The 19,024-nt window shown below is 37.1% G+C and overlaps 1 protein-coding gene across 1 annotated transcript in view; it reads left to right on the top strand.

Annotated features, from left to right (window-relative positions):
* ERBB4 (erb-b2 receptor tyrosine kinase 4) overlaps positions 1–19,024 on the top strand; it is a 922,327-nt gene that overhangs the window by 645,797 nt on the left and 257,506 nt on the right. Inside the window, exons 7-12 of the mRNA XM_059703027.1 lie at positions 974–1,115; positions 1,987–2,100; positions 3,611–3,737; positions 9,743–9,816; positions 10,740–10,830; positions 12,668–12,867. Coding sequence (XP_059559010.1) covers positions 974–1,115; positions 1,987–2,100; positions 3,611–3,737; positions 9,743–9,816; positions 10,740–10,830; positions 12,668–12,867 — 748 coding nt within the window. The remainder of the gene's footprint in view (positions 1–973; positions 1,116–1,986; positions 2,101–3,610; positions 3,738–9,742; positions 9,817–10,739; positions 10,831–12,667; positions 12,868–19,024) is intronic.

Here is a 19,024-nt window from a genome sequence, read left to right as displayed (position 1 = left end):
TCACTTTCGGGTAGTAAATGTATTTTTAATCATTCTTAAAGGCATTTGAACAATTTAACATATTGAGATTTTAATATAAATATATTCCAGTGGAAATTAATTGTTTTACTTGAATTGGTAGCTTGTACCAAGTTGTGTGGCATTGTGAAAAAGATCATGCAGGAAATAGAATCATGTTATTTAATTTGGCATTAAATACCCCTCCATTTACTCTTTGACCAGTCACCGGCGAGAGCCTTCCTTTGAGTTCAGTGTAATTAGCTATCACGTGTTTTCTCACTAAACAGTGAAAATGAATATCACTTAAGGCACTGAACTCTCCAAACACTAGCTTTAAGAATAGTCTAAGCTGGTCCTAACTGGTTCGGCTCAGTGGATAGAGAGTCAGACTGTGGTCTGAAGGGTCCCAGGCCAAGAGCACATGCCTGGGTTGCGGGCTTGATCCCCAGTAGGCAAAATGCAGGAGGCAGCCAGTTAATGATTCTCTCTTATCATTGATGTTTCTATCTCACCCTTCCTCTCTGAAATCAATAAAAATATTTTTTAAAAAGAGTCTAGCACTTAGTCTAGCACTAATAACTAAATCACCTGTAGAACTGGGGACTTTGTTATTAATGCTAAACTCTAAGACTCAGTGTGAGCTTAATCAGTTTTCACTATTAGCTAATTTTAATAATTTAAAGTAAATGTAAATTTACAAATTAGTGGATAGATGCTAGACAATTTGAACATCAATAAACTATAGATAAACTATATTTACTGACATTGGAAAAACAGTTTTGTAGAATTGGAGAAGTCCTAAGCAAATTTGAACTTAAAATTGAGCACTAATGACTATGAAATTATCAAAATTTACAGTTTTCATGAAACTGATATATACTTAGTAAAGTAGACAAATGTCTCTAAAAACTGTTCCTCTAATAAGTATCATTAAGATTATTTTTAAATAAAGTTAATACTTGCTGTGTTGCAGGCCTGCATGAATTTCAATGACAGTGGAGCTTGTGTGACTCAGTGTCCCCAAACTTTTGTCTACAATCCAACCACCTTTCAACTGGAGCATAACTTCAATGCAAAGTACACATATGGAGCATTTTGTGTCAAGAAATGCCCTCGTAAGTAGAGGATAAGAATAGCCAAATCAATTACATCATTATTTAAAAACAAAATAATTTCATGTAAATTTATTGTAACTTAAAATTTGTCATATCATGAATTGCTTGGGTATGGGGATTATTGCTACCATTTCAAAGATAAAGAAATTTAAATTCAAGTGATCGGTCCAAAGTCTCAGAAAAGAAGTGGCATGTTTGAGGTTACAGTGCAGTCTCATTGACTTCCAAACTCATTATTTTCACTGTACAGAATTGCTTTCCATATCCCTGGGCCCCTAAACAGTTGACCCATGTTTCAGGCCATTAGATCTTCTTGGTTTATTTTGTATACCTTTCTTAAGTCATGCCCTTTTAGATTTCAGTTTGTTTCATCCTGTCCAGCTACGGGACAGTTTCTGTGGCACTCCACCGAGAGATCGAACACATTTTAAACATTTCTTCCTGGATGTGAAGTGCACTCTCTTGATCCAAGGCACTTTAACTTCAGCTTTGTTTGTGCTTCCTGTGACTTGAAGTATTTTCGACTTCAGACTTGCATCATGACCTGAAATGAAGTGGAACTGTTGAAAAACACAAACTAAATGTCATGTAGTTTCCTAAGTCTATAAAGGAAATTTGCTCTATTTTAGGGCGTTTCGGGCTGTGGAGCTCAGTCAAGCAAGTCCTAGGTGTTGCTAATACATGCGGGCCTCGGATTCGAATGTGGGTGGCCCTGGATGCTATTTCAGGTTGAGATATTTAAACAGGTGTTTTAGGGAAATAGACATTTATATGAGCAAAAAATGGTAATTAGTTTCACACCTTAAAATAGCTCCTCGTAAACTTGTTTGCAGAACATCAACATTATTGCTAATTTTACCTTTTTTATCAGATAACTTTGTGGTCGATTCCAGTTCTTGTGTGCGTGCCTGCCCTAGTTCCAAGATGGAAGTGGAAGAAAATGGGATTAAAATGTGCAAACCTTGTACTGATATTTGCCCAAAAGGTGAGTGATATCTGAGGGGGCCTACAACAAACTTTTCATTTACATTTTAATGGGGCCTCTCACAACACACCACTCCCACCACCAAACCTCCCCCCACACCTTTTCCATAACTTTGAACAGTTCCCAAAGTATCTACTATTGTAACAGTGTCTATTACTGATTTTGAATGATATATGCTAAAATGGTGCAGATAAAACTGAGTTAAGTTTGATAGGATTCAGAAAAAAAGTTGCATTTTATTCTATAAGCAGCAAATCTTAGAAATTAGGAGCAAAACAAGTGTTCACACAATTATTTTAGCATCATGAACACATATTAGTTGCTTGCAAATGTATGCAAAATGATCTGCTAAGCATAAAAAGGGGCACAAAGAGAAATGCATTTGACATTTACTCTCCAGGTCTTAAGAAGTTTCTTGAAAGACAAAATATATAAAATGGCAAAGATGTTTACCGTGTTAAATAAACACATGTAATTTACGTTCTATAATTTTAGTGGAGAAAGAAATACCTTCCAGCTATGATGCTCAAATCCCTCACCAGAATGAAACTTAAGTTAAGCAGGGCAAACATGCAGTTCAAAATTTTCTAATATTTTTGAGTTTTTCAAAGTAACAGGAATGCCTTAAAGTCTTAAAAGGACAAACTTAAGACTTACTATTAGACTACATTCTCTCCCTCTTTCCCCCCTCACCCCCACAAACACACACCTGTTTTGTGTTGTTTTCTTCTTTCTTTTTTTTTTTTTTAAGTACAGCCTTCAGAAGGCACACGTAATACTTAATTTAATTCAACTCACATCATTCATACTCTGTTTAATATGTATTCTTTTTTTTTAATATATTTTATTGATTTTTTACAGAGAGGAAGGGAGAGAGATAGTTAGAAACATCTATGAGAGAGAAACATCGATCAGCCGCCTCCTGCACATCTCCTACTGGGGATGTGCCCGCAACCCACGTACATGCCCTTGACCGGAATCGAACCTAGGACCCCTCAGTCCGCAGGCCAACGCTCTATCCACTGAGCCAAACCGGTTTCGGCTAATATGTATTCTTAATTGGACCAGTGTTTTTAAACTGCAGATTGTAGACTATCATTAGGCTATGAAATTATTTAAGTGACCAGCATTTAAAAAGTATTTTAAAGAAATATTTTAGGATGGATTAGAAATGAGGTGATTTTATATAGTAAGAGGAAGTACTTATTGTGGAAAGTTTTGTTTTAGTTTTGTATCTGTTATGTGTATATATGGGGTCTTGATATAAAATATAATTCTTATAAGTCATGGTCACTAGATGATAATACCAGGATAATATTTATAAGCAGGCCAAGTAGTAAATGTTGCATGAATGGATTATTATTTTATTTATTAGAAAGCAATGTATTTCTAATGGTAAATATTTTTATTTTATAATGAAAACACACTGTTATTTTATAATGAAAAGGCAATTATTTATTAACTGAAATTGGTTTCTCAAATTTCCCAACTGTGACTCCTGTTTCTCCAGCATGTGATGGCATCGGCACGGGATCACTGATGTCCGCACAGACTGTGGATTCCAGCAACATCGACAAGTTCATAAACTGCACCAAAATCAATGGGAATTTGATCTTCCTTGTCACTGGTATTCATGGGTTAGTATTAAATGTTTGCAGAAAATTATTTTAGAAGTGTAGACTAAGCTTAAGAGTCTTTTGCTTTGTCTGTTTGATCTTTTGACCCAGAAGAGTCCTACCTGTGTTAATGCTCTTCTCCAACAAAATCGGATGGCAGGCTTCACCAGCAGTGATAGTAAACCAAAGTTTGGGATGCGTCAGATTATGAGATTAGTGACTGGTTAGATTTAAAAATATAAATTTATATACAAGCTAAGATGTATTTGCAGGACATTCTCATTACATCCTTAGATTTCAGCAAGCTTGGCATATTTTCAGATATGATTACGGAAACAATATCAATAGGTAAAGTGGGGAATTCCATTCAAATTTCTAAAAAAAATACTTTAAAACAATGTAAGTTAATATTTCTTTTTACAAAAAGTATCTCACAAAAATCAAATCAGAAAATTAAAATTGTCCTGAGCTTTCAGAACATCTCTTTGTCTTTATGTGTATTTTTCTTTTTTTTAAGACTGGAAAGTTAGTACTGCTCTGAGAAATCTATAAAATGAATTTCATTTTAGCAGTAAAAATCGTAACATTTTCTAGGCTCCTTCATTACAGAACCCCCTGCTGGTTTTAACTAGGAAAACAACCCAGTTTGTAGTCTTTCAATTGCAATAAAAATGTCAATATTTTTACTTTATATTTTATCTATTTGTCTACATTACTACCTATACCCTAAATATTAGTGCTACAAGCTACAGATAAAAAGTACCACTCCCATATTTCAGTTCAAAATCTTACTGTAAACATGTATCACATCATTTCTAGAAAGAACATAATTTAACACATTTAGAATAAATATGTCCTAATAGAAACAGCAAGAGAAATAGGACAGAATAGTTTATTTTTTTCTATTTAAATAAATCACTCTAGGTCTTATTACATAAGCATTTTTTCCCTTTAGAATGTAACTTTGAATATGGGTCTATGCCAGATACTCTAATAATGTGTATATACTTTCTACCCCAGGTATGATATATTGGCCCATGTAGTATTTCCTTTAAAGGTCAAGATTTCTAAGTTCTTTTTAAAAATGTATGTACTTGGCTATTCTTAGCCCACATTTTTACATAGCAACACTCTCTTCAAGCTAGGCAGTACTAGCTGTTTTAAGATGGGACACATTCAATCAAATTCACTATAGTCCCCACTGGCTCTGGGTATCCATTTTTCATTGCTATCATTGCCTCCGTGGCCATTGGGTAGAAGACCTGTGTTGATATTTAGGTGCTTCCATATAATTTAAAGCATATGTGACACTTAGTAAAACAACATATTCATATTTTAAATATACTGAATACCAAATATCACCATGAATGACAGAGCATATCATGTTAACAGTATCTTATGAGAAATAACACATAAGCCACTTGATTCATAGTATCTGATTTGACCTGGATATAATAAATGATTGGCCTGAAGTCCATCAGTATGGGTAAAAATTTTAAAACAGACACATTAATTTCATTACACAAGTGGTTTTCATCCCAATCAGACCAATATCCATCTCTTATATATTCAGCATTTTAATACTTCCTTTTCAATTCTGAAATAAAAGTCATAGATAAGAAAGCTTCCATATACTAGTATATCCTATCTAATAATAGACAAACATGGTAATTAACTGTACCTCTGACAAACTTCCCATTGGCTAATCAGGGCGATATGCAAATTAACTGCCAACCAAGATGGCGGCCGGCAGCCAGGCAGCTGAAGCGAACAGGAGGCTTGCTTCCTCAAGTGATGGAGGAAGCCAAGGTTCCAGCCTGCCACTGCTGGCCTCTGAGCTGCACTCTAAGAAATAATGTTGCAATTATAGAAGCTAAACAAACCCCAGAAACCTGCTTTCAGCCAGCCGGGCCTCAGAGCTGTAGTTGCAACAGTGTTTCAATTATAGAAGCCAAACAAACCCAGATACCTGCTTTCAGCAGCCAAGGCCTCAAGCTGGAGCCGAGCCTCAGAGCTAAAGCTGGCTCTCAGCTCCAGTGACAGCCATAGGAGCTAAATAAATCCCAAAATAAAAAAAAAATAAAAAAAAGGAGAGGTTGGGAGCTTCACTCACCCGCCAGCCTGAAAACGGCCCTCAGCCCCTCACCCAGGCTGACCAGGCACCCCAGTGGGGACCCCCCACACTGAAGGCGGAGTGACCAGCTGCAAACAGCCATCATCCCCTCATCCAGGCTGGCCAGGCACCAAGCAGGACCCCCACCCTGATCCAGGACACCCTTCAGGGCAAACCAGCTGGCCTCCACCCATGCATCAGGCCTCTATCCTATATAGGAACAGGGTAATATGCAAACTGACCCTAACAGCAGAAGGACTGGGAATGACTGGTCACTATGACACACACTGACCACCAGGGGGCAGGTGCTCAATGCAGGAGCTGTCCTCTGGTGGCCAGGCCGCTCTCACATGGGAGGAGCTCTGCTCAGCCATAAGCCAGGCTGATGGCTGCCAGTACAGCGGTGGTGGTGGGAGACTCTCCTGCCTCCTCAGCAGCGCTAAGGATGTCTGACTACTTTTTAGGCCTGCTCCCTGCTGGCAAGTGGACATCCCCCGAGGGCTGCTGGGCTGCCTGAGGGATGTCTGATTGCTATCTTAGGCCCAGTTCCCCGGGGAACGGGCCTAAGCCAGCAGGTGGTCATCCCCTGAGGTGTCCCAGACTGCAGGAGGGCACAGGCCGGGCTGAGAGATCCTCCCTCCGGCCCAAGCGCACAAATTTTTGTGCACCGGGCCTCAAGTATATATATATAATTTTAATTCTTCAGTTGTAATTTATTTATTTTTTAAAATTTATGTTTATTGTTGAAAGTATTACAAATAACCCATTTTCTTCCCCATTGACCCCTTCAGGCCACACCCATCCCCCCACCCCAGGCTTTCACCACTCTATTGTCCGTGTCCATGGGTTATACATATATGCATATACATTCTTTGGTTAATCGTTTCCCACCCACCTCGACCTTTTCTCTGAGATTAGACAGTCTGTTCCATGCTTCTATGTCTCTGGATCTATTTAAAGATGAAATAAGAGAAAACGTTTAGTTTCTAGAACAATAGTGCCATTGCCAGAGATAGACTAGGTACTCTTGTTTCCTTATTTAGAATGGGAACCACAGGCAAAACGCAGTGTTTAGGGTTATCCATGGGAATAATCCCCCTTTAATCTTGTCATGTTTGACATGGTTTATGTGCATGTGCTTGAAGCAACAAAATGCTCACCAGATAAACATGTCCATGCTGTGTCACAATGAGACACTGACAAGGAAGTATTCAGATGACAGACTGCAAAGTTGAAAGACAATGAACATGTGATAATTGGTTGAATGGAGAAATAGATGTGATGTGATTGTGAAAATATGTTGCTGTGTCTTTATCCTGAAGTTTATATTGGATCACCAACAATGGTGACAGAGTGCATGTAATGTTCTTACTCATGGTTCTGAATTTAGCTAGTAAATTTCTTGATTTTATAGTTCTATGGATTTCAAGTGTCTGTAGAATGAAACTCCCTTCAGGTACTCTGAAGTTGGTAAGTGGGATTCTGTCAACTTATTTTATGAGAGTCCTGAATCTCTAAAATAAGTATATAAAATGTCTATGGTCCATTGGGCTTCATGTGAACAGTCCAGATTTCACTTAATTCCCCACCACCTGGACATGTTCTTAATATAGGACTGAAGTGACCCCATTATTGTGTGCTTGCCCTGGGTTTTGAGTGTTTCTCAATAAAGTCAGAATATTTTATTGTATGACCAGAGCTTTTCTAGACACTGCTTTTCATCAAAAATCAAATGTTGAAAGTTCATTCTGCTACTGTAGTGCTGACATTTATTCTGCATATAAAAGTCTTTGCCCATAAAATAGGATAACAACAAGAATTTTACCACATAGTGAACTTATTTTTTATTTTTGCTTCCTATTCATACAAAGCATAGTCATTCATTCTATGCATCTTCAGTTATAAATAGAGCAAGTTTGCCAGAACATTTAATTTAGACTTGAAGCTTTTGAGGGCTCTTCATGTCACATTGAGGAAAATATTCATTGTTTATGTGTGAATTATAGGGAAACTCATTTATAGTGTTTCTCCAAGCTCTCCGTAACTCTCCATTTAAACTAGTTGTACAGTAAATGGACCGCACTTCTTAGTTTGAAATAGTCATTTAATCAAGCAATTTTTTTCCCTTTGACAATATGGGATGTTCACAGTATAGAAGAATACGCCAATGAATAAAGCTGAGACAGCTACACTAAAGGTAGTTCCATATATCATGGTTTCTGGAACTAATAGAGTCTATAAGAGGCTCTAAGATAAATAAATGCCAGGAGATTCACACTCAGATTCCCCCCAAACAGGCCATATGCCAATTTTTCAAGGGACTATGGAGCACCTGGATTGATAACCCTGTTAAATCACATCCAGTGGACTACCATATCCTAGTGTTTATTCTCTGGACACAAAAGAAGGTTCCTAAGTATTGATAAAACAACAGATGTCCTAACTTAGACACAAACAACAGTATAGTGGTTACCAGAGGGAAGAGAAGAGGTGGGAGTAGTAAAAGGTAAAGGGGGTCAAATACATGGTGACAGAAGGAGATCTGACTTTGGGTGGTGGCCAATACAGTCCAATATACAGGTGATATAACATAGAATTGTACATTTGCACCTATATAATTTTATTAACCAATGTCACCCCAATATATTTAATTAAAAATAAAAAAGAAGCAGTATAAAAAAAACAAATAAAGATTGTTTTTATATATGTATAAGGTGCAAACAATTGGCAGGTGTTCACAGCAAGAATAAAACTATATTGATTGCTGCAGGTGAATATGCTTCTAAAAAAGCCTAAGTTCATTGTTCTTAGAAGGTTTGATCTCTCTTGGAGAAGTGGCCAATGAAGAGAATTCAATTTTTCTCTGAAAAGTACATATTAATATTAGGTCTCTACTTGCTCAGGATAGTACAGAATAATTTTAAAGTAATCAAACATTTTCAAAAATACTATGTATTCTTTATAAACATTGAAAATATTCCTTGAATTACTGAGAAATGTTTGGTATTATTATGTTTATGTTTGGCTTAATATTTAAGGGTGCAATTATTTCATGTGATCAGTATATGATACCAAAAAATGTTCTTAAGTTGAAAACCTCTGAAAAAAAACACCCTATTAAACATTTAATTTTAAAAGATATTTATGTTCATTTTTGAAAAGACAGGGTATCTCTGTATATATATCAAAAACATTTTTTTACAAAAATATGTGTATGCATTAGATCTTCAAATTTATAACACCTTTTGAATATGACTAAATTTATTGTAAATTGTGTTTTTAAATGTTAGTATGATTTATATAGATGGAAGCAAATAGGTCGGTTATAAAAATGAATATAAATATCAGTTAGGAACAAAATTGCTCTAAATAATTCATATGAAGAGTAACTTTTATATAATGTTATAAATATTATGAAAACTCACTAATAGGTAAATGTGGAGATACAGCAAAAAAGGTGACTTCATGTGTTTGTTTTTATGCTTCTTAAGAAATTACAAGTGTTATTCGCAATTTTGAGTGCTTCAAGGAGCCTGGAAGGCAATGTCCTTACTATAACATAATTTATTTGCAGGTTTTATTTTCCCAGTTAAGAATAAACATTTAAAGCAAAATATAAAGCATGGTTAATAAATGGATTTGCTGTATTTGGAGGTGTCTTCAGTATAATCAAACTGAATCATTTCTCTAAATCTAGACTTGCCTTTGATAAACTCATATTCTCTGTCATCAAAGTGTTTCTCAAAGCAACTTTAAATTTTCCTCCATATCCAAGACAGAAAAATCTGGACAGACATTGTTATCCTTCCTCTTGATAATGACAATTCAACTTGAATAAAATAATGTCACATTTTTATATTTTTATTCCTTTATTTAATTTTGAATCTGACTGCTTCTCTCCTGGGTTTTCTAGGGACCCTTACAATGCAATTGAAGCTATAGACCCAGAGAAACTGAATGTATTTCGGACAGTTCGAGAGATAACAGGTAATTTTTTCAAGTGCAATTGTGTTATTAACCATGCAAATTTTAACAATTTCTTGACAATGTTATATAATATTGGAACCAGAAACTCAATTTCAAAGTAAATTCAAGTCTCTACTCCTTAGCATGTATGCACATTTTGGAAGCCCATGGAATTTAAAGAGTAAAATATCCTTGAAATTTTGATGTTACTGTTTTGCAAGTGCCAATTGATCTTTGAAAACATTTTTTTTTTTACCTTTTCACAAGAAGTACTATTTAGTGTGAGTAATGCATTTCATTCATTTAGCACATGTTTATAGAGCATGTAATACATTTGGTGCTGTTATAGTAGATGATATGGGTTTATGAACATGAATTAAACATGATTTGTTATTGAAGAGTATAAAGTCAAATGAGGAGGGGTAAGTATATACATCTATGTCTTAGAATGCAAGATGGGCAACTGAGGTCTACTAGTAAGTGTATAGATACAGTGGTAAAGGATTTCAGAGAAATTGAAATTGAATTTTTCTCTTTATCTAGTTAGTCTAAATATTTTTGCTTTTAAAAGAATACATTAAGTTAAGATTTATGTAGATTAACATCTACAATTATATGATTCCAGATGTCTGAGAAATATAGATTTTTGGTGCTCATTTTATTATTATCATTATTGTTATTGACAGTATTACAGATGAGCCACCTCCCTTCCTCTTTCTCCCCCTCCTTTGATATTCTTTGGAGTATTGGAGCCATGTAACGTTGGCTAAGACACTCCATTTGGAAGAAGAAATATGAGATAGAATGGTTCAAAAGTAGGAGTATTCACTTTCCTTTTCTTATCTTTCAACACATTTTTATTATATTTCAAGAATAATCAATGTTAAACACTATTGCTCAGACAATGATGTAATGAATTTTTTTACTGTCTTCTTCTTTTATAGGTTTCTTGAACATACAGTCATGGCCCCCAAACATGACTGACTTCAGTGTTTTCTCTAATCTGGTGACCATTGGTGGAAGAGTACTCTATAGGTAGGTTTATATGTTCAAAGATGCAGGTCTCCCAGATTTCAAGAGTAGCATCATGTATATATTATATCAAAACTATTAACCTCATGAATTTACTGATTCTAGAAATATTGGGTTTCTTCTTTTAATTCCAATGTGAGTTCAACAAAAAATTACCCCAGTTGTGCTTAAAGTATACAGAATACACAGCTGGACTTTCCAACCACCTATCATTAAAGTAATAGTAATGTTTTGCAGGTATGGAATGCATGATATGAAGCATAAAATTAATTCTTTTAATCATATTTATTATAATTAAAAGAGAGAGTTGGATGACTTAGAAATGGCTCAGATGTAGGGGATACAAGTGCCATACGGGAAGTTCTTGTTTTGCCTCTGGTTGCTTTCATTTGAACCAAGCATCATAGAGCTGATGTTTCACGAATTAGTCCACCGCCCTCTGTGCCGTGCTAGTTGTAATAAACAGAATGATCAAGGCTCAAAAGGACGCTGTTCTAATGTCAATAGTTTTATTCATATAATAAAAGTAGATTTAATATTTACTAAGCCACTGCTTTTATTTTATTTCAGATTTTTATCTTTATGAAACTATTGTTTATGAAGAGTTAAAAGCTGATTTACATAAGGATATTTTAATGTAATGTTTATTGCTTAAATCTAAATGCTGCCTGAAATCAATATTGTCATCAAATATTATATAATGGCATTTCACATAAAATTCATTGAATTTTGCTATTAAAACAGGTGTATTTATAAGAGGTTTTAAAAGGTAAATGGGGAAGTATTAATATAAAAGGAGAGTTCAGAGATATAACTTAGTCAAATGTTATATGCAACAAATTTTACTATCTACTGAATATTATAAGTATATCAAGGCGTCATTATACTCATATTATAATCCACAAATCAAAGTATTTATAATGGGAGCCAGGATTTGAGAAAATGAATTATAGCTCAGTTGAGTACACACATACACGTGCATATTTTGCTGATATGTATGTCAGAAAACTATTTTTAGATTTAGAAATAAAATAAAAGGGGACAGTTTAGATCTAACAAAATGTAAAATCATGTCCATTAGTTGAAATGTGGGAAACACAGTTATTCTTCAGAGAACGCAAAAGGAACTTAATTACAAAATGTGGACTATATTGAAATAAAAACAATTTCCTTGACATGATTGTTTCTACCGTGTAGTTGTTACTTAACATTTAGAGATTCTTTCCCCAGTTGTTGAAGCCTTCTGAATATTTTGTAAAATTAAAGTTTAATTTCCTTCGTCTCTGTAAATGTTTATATCTCCTACCTTTACTTATACATTCTTCAGCTATTACAAATATACTTTTGTTCCTAAATAAATTAAAGCGTAAGATCAAAGACATTCTCTGCAATATTTATCCTTGGAAAGCATTCTGCATCTATTAAATAGAATACAATTAATATCTTACTTAGGGTATATGGAAGTCATTCCACATAAATTTATTTAATTATTTAGTCTTAACACAGGATTTCATTCTTGAGGAACTGAAGATGTGAGGGAAGGAGAGAAGGCAGTGAGCAGATACGTCAGTGGTAAATAAGTGCACAAAGACAGAGATATCATTAATATTCATACTTCTAAAAGTGAACATGTTTCTTTTGGGTATTACTGTTAAAGCCTCCAGTATATAGCATGTAAAGATTAATATTCTGAGCACAGATTTATTGACTCAGTTCTCTCTCTGTGGTCTGTTTATCTTCTTTGGAGTAAGATGTGACACCTGATATTTTACTTTAGAAATGAATGTCCTGGCCAGAAAATATTTATTATCGTTCCATGTTCCCTCTCCCCTCTCTTTAGTGGCCTCTCCTTGCTTATCCTCAAGCAACAAGGCATCACTTCCCTGCAGTTCCAGTCCCTGAAGGAAATCAGTGCAGGAAACATCTATATTACTGACAACAGCAACCTGTGCTACTATCACACCATCAACTGGACGACGCTCTTCAGCACCATCAACCAAAGAATAGTGATTCGGGACAATAGGAAGGCTGAAAACTGTAGTAAGTACATTATTCAGACATTAAAACAGAAGTTTTAGCCCAGCCAGTGTTGTTCAGGGGTTGAGCATCAACCTACGAACCAGGAGGTCACAATATGATTCCCGGTCAGGGCACATGCTGAGTTGGGGAGCATGCTGGAGGTAGCCGATCAATGATTCTCTCTCATCCCTAGTGGGGAGCATGCAGCATGCAGGAGGTAGCCAATCAATGATTCTCTCTCATCACTGATGTTTCTCTCTCTCTCTAAAGTCAATAAAAATATTTATTTTTAAAACAATAGAAGCTTTAAACATTTTCTCCCATTCTATATTTGAGCAAACAGTTAAAATTACAGTGGGTCAGAATACTAGACTTCTTTTCCTTAACCCTTAAGAGTGGTTGGTATAGAATAACCAGAATAAGTGACTTGTTTTATAGTATACTAGAGGCCTGGCACATGAAATTTGTGCACGGGTTGGGTCCTTAGACCTGGCCTGTGATCAGAGCCGATCTTCCAGGCTGCTGGCAGCTGGCCCCGCCCCTCTCCCCCTGCCTCCATCCCACCCCCCACCCCCACCCCTGCTGCAGCTGAGGGTCGCCCTCTGTGTATGGTGAAACAGGCGGGGCAATCAGGGCCCTGATACCACCCGCGTCCACCGCCACCCACCCCCAGTTCCCAGTTCCCCATTGGGGTCAGTGCTCAGTGTGTGTCATAGCCGACTGTTTGTTCTGCAGTCCAGTTGATTTGCATATTACGCTTTTATATATATATAGATAGATTATGTATGTGCAAATCTTAAGCATCCACCTGTGGAAATTTAAATTCAATAGGTGTAAGTGGGACTTGAAAACTAAATGTTTAATAAACATCTGGGTAATTCTTTGGATCCAATCAGTTTGTGGAAATTCACCCCATTGAATTTTCTGTTCACTTTCAGTGAATTTGATAACATAGGACAACAGAGTATTTCCCATTTGGGAGTGGTGAAAAAAATGAAGATGTTTTCTTCTGAAAAGTGTGAAATGCTATTCAAGAAAAAAGTTCATTTCATAAGTGCATTTCTTGTTCACTATCTTTTTTCTCACTTATTTTGATGTTTATTGATCCACTCCATCATTTCTTTGTTATACAGAACTTGATGATGTTTTCATGGGTACATAACTAGACTGTTTCTGTGTTATACTTTCCTGCTTTTCTACTGAGTACTACTATCTTTTACATCGTAAGAGTTCCACTACTATACATTTGTCTGACTTGCATATAATAAATATCAAATAAAATATTTAGAATTTAAATGATTTATTCATAAAAATGTATTCTAATTGTGGTTATGATGAATTAGTCTTGTTAAAAAGTCACATCCCCTAGGGAATATTTTGCTATCAGGATGGCTTCTTATTTATTTAATCCATTGGAACAATTACAAGGGTATAAACACATATGTTTAAATTTATTTTTGATATATGTGAATTGATAATATAGGATATTTTTAAGAAAATATAAACTCTTAAGAAAGCAAATATAATTTAATCTTACTAAGTAAAGTAGTCAGTAAAATAATTTATTTACTAATACTCCACCTTGTTTTATAAAGGGTTTAAGGCAGCTCAGGTTACCAGTTTTCATAAACTGCAATTATAATGTGTGAGGAACTCACCTTTTAGCTGTTTTGGATCCTGAAAAATATTTTCCAGAGAAAAGAGATCTATTGTAACATGAGATTCCTATTGTGAGTGAACTTAAGTTCTTTCACATTCTTCTATTCCACATAGACTCAAGAAGTACAAAATTTTATTATATACCAAAATATGTATGTTTACATTGGATGAGATGTGTCCTTTAATTTAACCTAGATTATATCCTTAGTTTTATACATTTCTGATTCTTGACAGAAAGTTTGCTTTTCTTCTTTCTAATTCTTAATCTTTTTATCCCACATTCACTCAACCAGTGGTAGACATGGAAGGAATAAGAGTAATGAATAGGAGCCTAGATATTAAGGGATTTTAAAATGATCTCCTAAGAGCTTAAACAATGAATAGGTATATGCTTGATTCCTCAAAAATGTTTTTCCTTATCTCTTGTAATTTAAACATTTTAAGGTTGGCTTTGTTAAGTAACAGACTTAGTGATTTATAAAAAATCTACACAATATGAATTTAGTATACTGGTTCAGTATACACGTATTTGCTGATGTAGAATATACTTTTTGCACAAAGATTATCAAAGGAGTATACAGTTCTATATTTATCTCTGATTTTAATATTCCTCAAGTTTGATAGTAGAAAAATCTACCTCACTTAACATGCAATTAGTAAAAAGGAATTGTAAAACTATAGTTAATGACTAATAACTGAACCTTCTGCATTTGCCACACCTTTTGGTAAACCATAGCTCAGTATGAATCATAAAGTGCATAACTTAGGATATAGTAAAGTCACTATTCCTCTAAGTAACCAGAAGATAGAAAATCTTAACTGTACTTTTAAAATGTTTTTTATTACCAATGTGATACATTAATACATTGTTCTTTGTAAAAAAAAAAAAAAAAACCCAAAAAACCTCAAATAAGATTTTCTTACTGTATTTGAAACAGCATAATGTTTAATTACAATGTTGCAAAATGGTCTCTGTGTTCTTTTCAAAAGGTTAATAAGCAGTTACAAATTTAGAAATGACATCCCTTCCATTTGTAACCTGGAAACTGAAAGAATGGAGGGCCTCTCAAGAATAACAGCCAGGATTACTACATGCTTCAGTTTTTATTACAAAGGGCAATATTTTAATAACGTGCCAGTAGATCAGTATTTGAGATATTTTAAAGCAAAAACTTTTGTCTGGTCTCCAATTTTCAATGATTGTTGTTTGGATAGTACAGTATTGTGGTATGTATTATGTCGCCAAACCCCAACACACACACACACACACACACACACACACACACACACACACACAAACACACACACATTCACCATGAATGGGATCTTATGTAAAGAGAGGTTTTTTGTAGATGTAATTAAAATGTAGATGAGCTTATACTAGATTAGAATGGGCCCTTAATCCACTATAACTTGTGAGAATAGGAGAAGAGAGACAGAGACAGACAGGCACACAGAAGAGAACATCAGGTAAAGACATACACACATAAAGGGAAGACAACCAATGAAGATAGGATCAAAGAATAGAGTTATGCAATCATAAGTCAGGAAAACCAAGGAACGCCAGCAACCCCCAGAAACTAGGAACGCCCCCAGGAAAGATCCAGCCAGCCAACACCTTGATTTTGAAGCAGAACTGTGATAGAATAAATTGTGATACAACTGTGATAGAATAGTGATAGAATAAATTTCTGTCATTTTAGGCTATCATTTTGTGGCATTTTGTTATACCAGACCTGATAAACTAATACAGACAGTGGTATAACAGTGAAAGCTAATATAGATCAGGAGGACCCAGGGTTCTGCATTTTTAATACCGGATCTTTCTGAGGCAGGTGTCTGAGGAAAATCCATTTAGAAACGCTATTGTATTTTATAACACCCCTCATTATTCTTTTTATTCTGTAGTCAGAAATATATTTTAAAAACACGTTGCCCTGGTAATTCATTTCATCTTTTGAGGATTTGTTCTCTCAAAAAGGAACTATTGTAGGAAATTTTCGGTTGGGCCACTTAACACTGTATATTTAATAACAGTTTTGGGAGACAAAAAGAAAGAATGAACTAAAAAAGCATTTTATCAATAGTGTTCTGTTTTATCCTTTTACTAATCTAACACATTCAAGACAATAAAGGGGATATTTAATGCTTATTTACACATTGACTAATTATAGTACAATATATATTTTACTATTATATTTTATTTACTTCAGAACTTCGACAACACACTTATGAACTTATTTTACTTTTTTCAAGTTAATGTGCCTTCGGAGAAGTACTTTATAATGTTCTCAGTGTTCTAAGAATATTCAAGGACTTTTCAATATTTTATCACTGCTGTCACAGCTGCCTGTCATATATCCCTCTACCAGAATTTTCTCCCCAGTTCCTACTCAAGTCAGAGATATAATACCTAGAGCACTTAAGAGTGAACAAACTTTTGGTAACACCTGTTTCACCTACTCAGTATGGTGAATGGGTATGTCTTATTCTTCCACTCCTACCTTTTCCTAAATTTTATGGCTTTAACTTATTCCATCATTTTCCAAAGACCCATAATGACATTCCCACTTATATATCTATACTAATAAAAGAGAAACATGGTAATTGGCATATGACCGCTACCCTTTTCATTGGCTAATCAGGGAGATATGCAAATTAACTGCCAGCCAAGATGGCGGCCGGCAGCCAGGCAGCTTGAAACTAACATGAGGCTTGCTTGCCTCAGTGACGGAGGATTGTTGGAGGAAACCAACGTTCCCCGCCTGCGGCTGCAGGCCTCTGAGCGGGCAGTTTAAGAAACATTGTAACAAATACCGCCGGACTTCAGCCAGCAGAGTCGCAACATTGTAAGCAAAGGCCAGAAACCTACTTTCAGCCGCGGAGGCCTAAGAGCTGGAGCCAAGCCTCAAAGCTAAAGCTGGCCCAGAATAAAAAAATAAAAAAAGGAGCGGTTGGGAACTTCAGTCACCCCCAGCCTGAAAACAGCCATCATCCCCTCACCCAGGCTGGCCAGGCACCCCAGTGGGGACCGGCACCCTGATCCAGGACACCCTTCAGGGCAAACCAGCGGGCCCCACCCATGCACCAGGCCTCTACCCTATATAGTAAAAGGGTAATATGCCTCCCAGCACCGGGATCAGCAGAGCCATGAGGCCTCCCAGCACCGGGATCAGCGTGACAGGGGGCAGCGCCCAAACCCCCTGATCGCCCTGCGGCTCTGTGTGTGACAGAGGGCGGGGCCACAACCGCCTTTTCCACCCTGCTCTGTTCGTGACAGGGGAAGGCTCCCCAACCCCCTGATCAGCCCTGCTCTGTGCCTGATAGGGGGGAGCTCCCCAACCCCCCGCCCCCCTACGGGCCCTGCTCTGTGTGTGATGGGGTAGAGCCATAACCTCCCCATTGGCCCTGCCCTGAGTGTGAGAGTGGTGGCGCCCCAAACCCCTGATCGGCCCTGCTCTGTGAGTGATAGAGGGCGGTGCCCCAACCCCCTGATGGGCCCTGCTCTGTGTGTGACGGGGCCAGCGCCCCAACTCCCTGATTGGCCCTGCTCTGTGCGTGACAGGCTACAGAGCCCCAACCCCCCTGACGGGCCCTGCTCTGTGAGTGACAGGGGGCAGTGCCCCACCCCCCTGATTGGCCCTGCTCTGTGCATGACAGGGGGTGGCGCCGCAACCTCCCCATCGACCCTGCCTTGACTGTGACAGGGTACAGTGCCCCAACCCCCCAATTGGCCCTACCCTGAATGTGACTGAGGGTGGCATCACAACCTCCCAATCTCCCTGCTCTGTGCATGACAGGGGGCGGCGCCCCAACTCCCCAATTGGCCCTGTTCTGAGCCCGACCAGGGGCTGCACCTAGGGATTGGGCCTGCCCTCTGCCACCCGGGAGCACGCCTAAGCCAGCAGGGCGTTATCTCCCGAGGGGTCCCAGACTGCGAGAGGGCACAGGCTGGGCTGAGGAACCCCCCCTCCCCCCCGAGTGCACAAATTTTTGTGCACCGGGCCTCTGGTGTCTAAAGTGCTTATTGCAATAGAATTTTATAATCCCCACCCCAAGGATGACCACATCCTAATCCCCAGTATCTATGAATGCTACTTTATATGGCAAAAGGGACTTGGCATATGTAATCAAGCTGTGTATTTTAAGATTGGAAAATTAATCTGGACTATCTGGGTTGGCCCTAAATGTAGTCACATGTGACCTTATAGGAAGGAGAAAAAGGGATATTTGATTTTCTTTTTTTTTAAATTAAATCTTTATTGTTCAGATTATTACATTTGTTCCTCTTTTTTCCCCCCATAACTCCCCTCCTCCCAGTTCCCGCCCCACCCTCCGCCCTCACTCCCCACCCACTGTCCTCATCCATAGGTGCACGATTTTTGTCCAGTCTCTTCCCGCATCTCCCGCAACCCTTTCCCCCCCAAGAATAGTCAGTCCATTCCCTTTCTATGTCCCTGATTCTATTATGATCACCAGATTATTTATTCGCTTGATTCTTAGATTCACTTGTTGATAG

The sequence above is a fragment of the Myotis daubentonii genome, chromosome 7, assembly GCF_963259705.1.
Source record: "Myotis daubentonii chromosome 7, mMyoDau2.1, whole genome shotgun sequence".
Classification (NCBI taxonomy): domain Eukaryota; kingdom Metazoa; phylum Chordata; class Mammalia; order Chiroptera; family Vespertilionidae; genus Myotis; species Myotis daubentonii.
The sequence above is the reverse complement of the archived record's forward strand: the minus strand, read 5'-3'. Positions and strand labels throughout refer to the sequence as shown.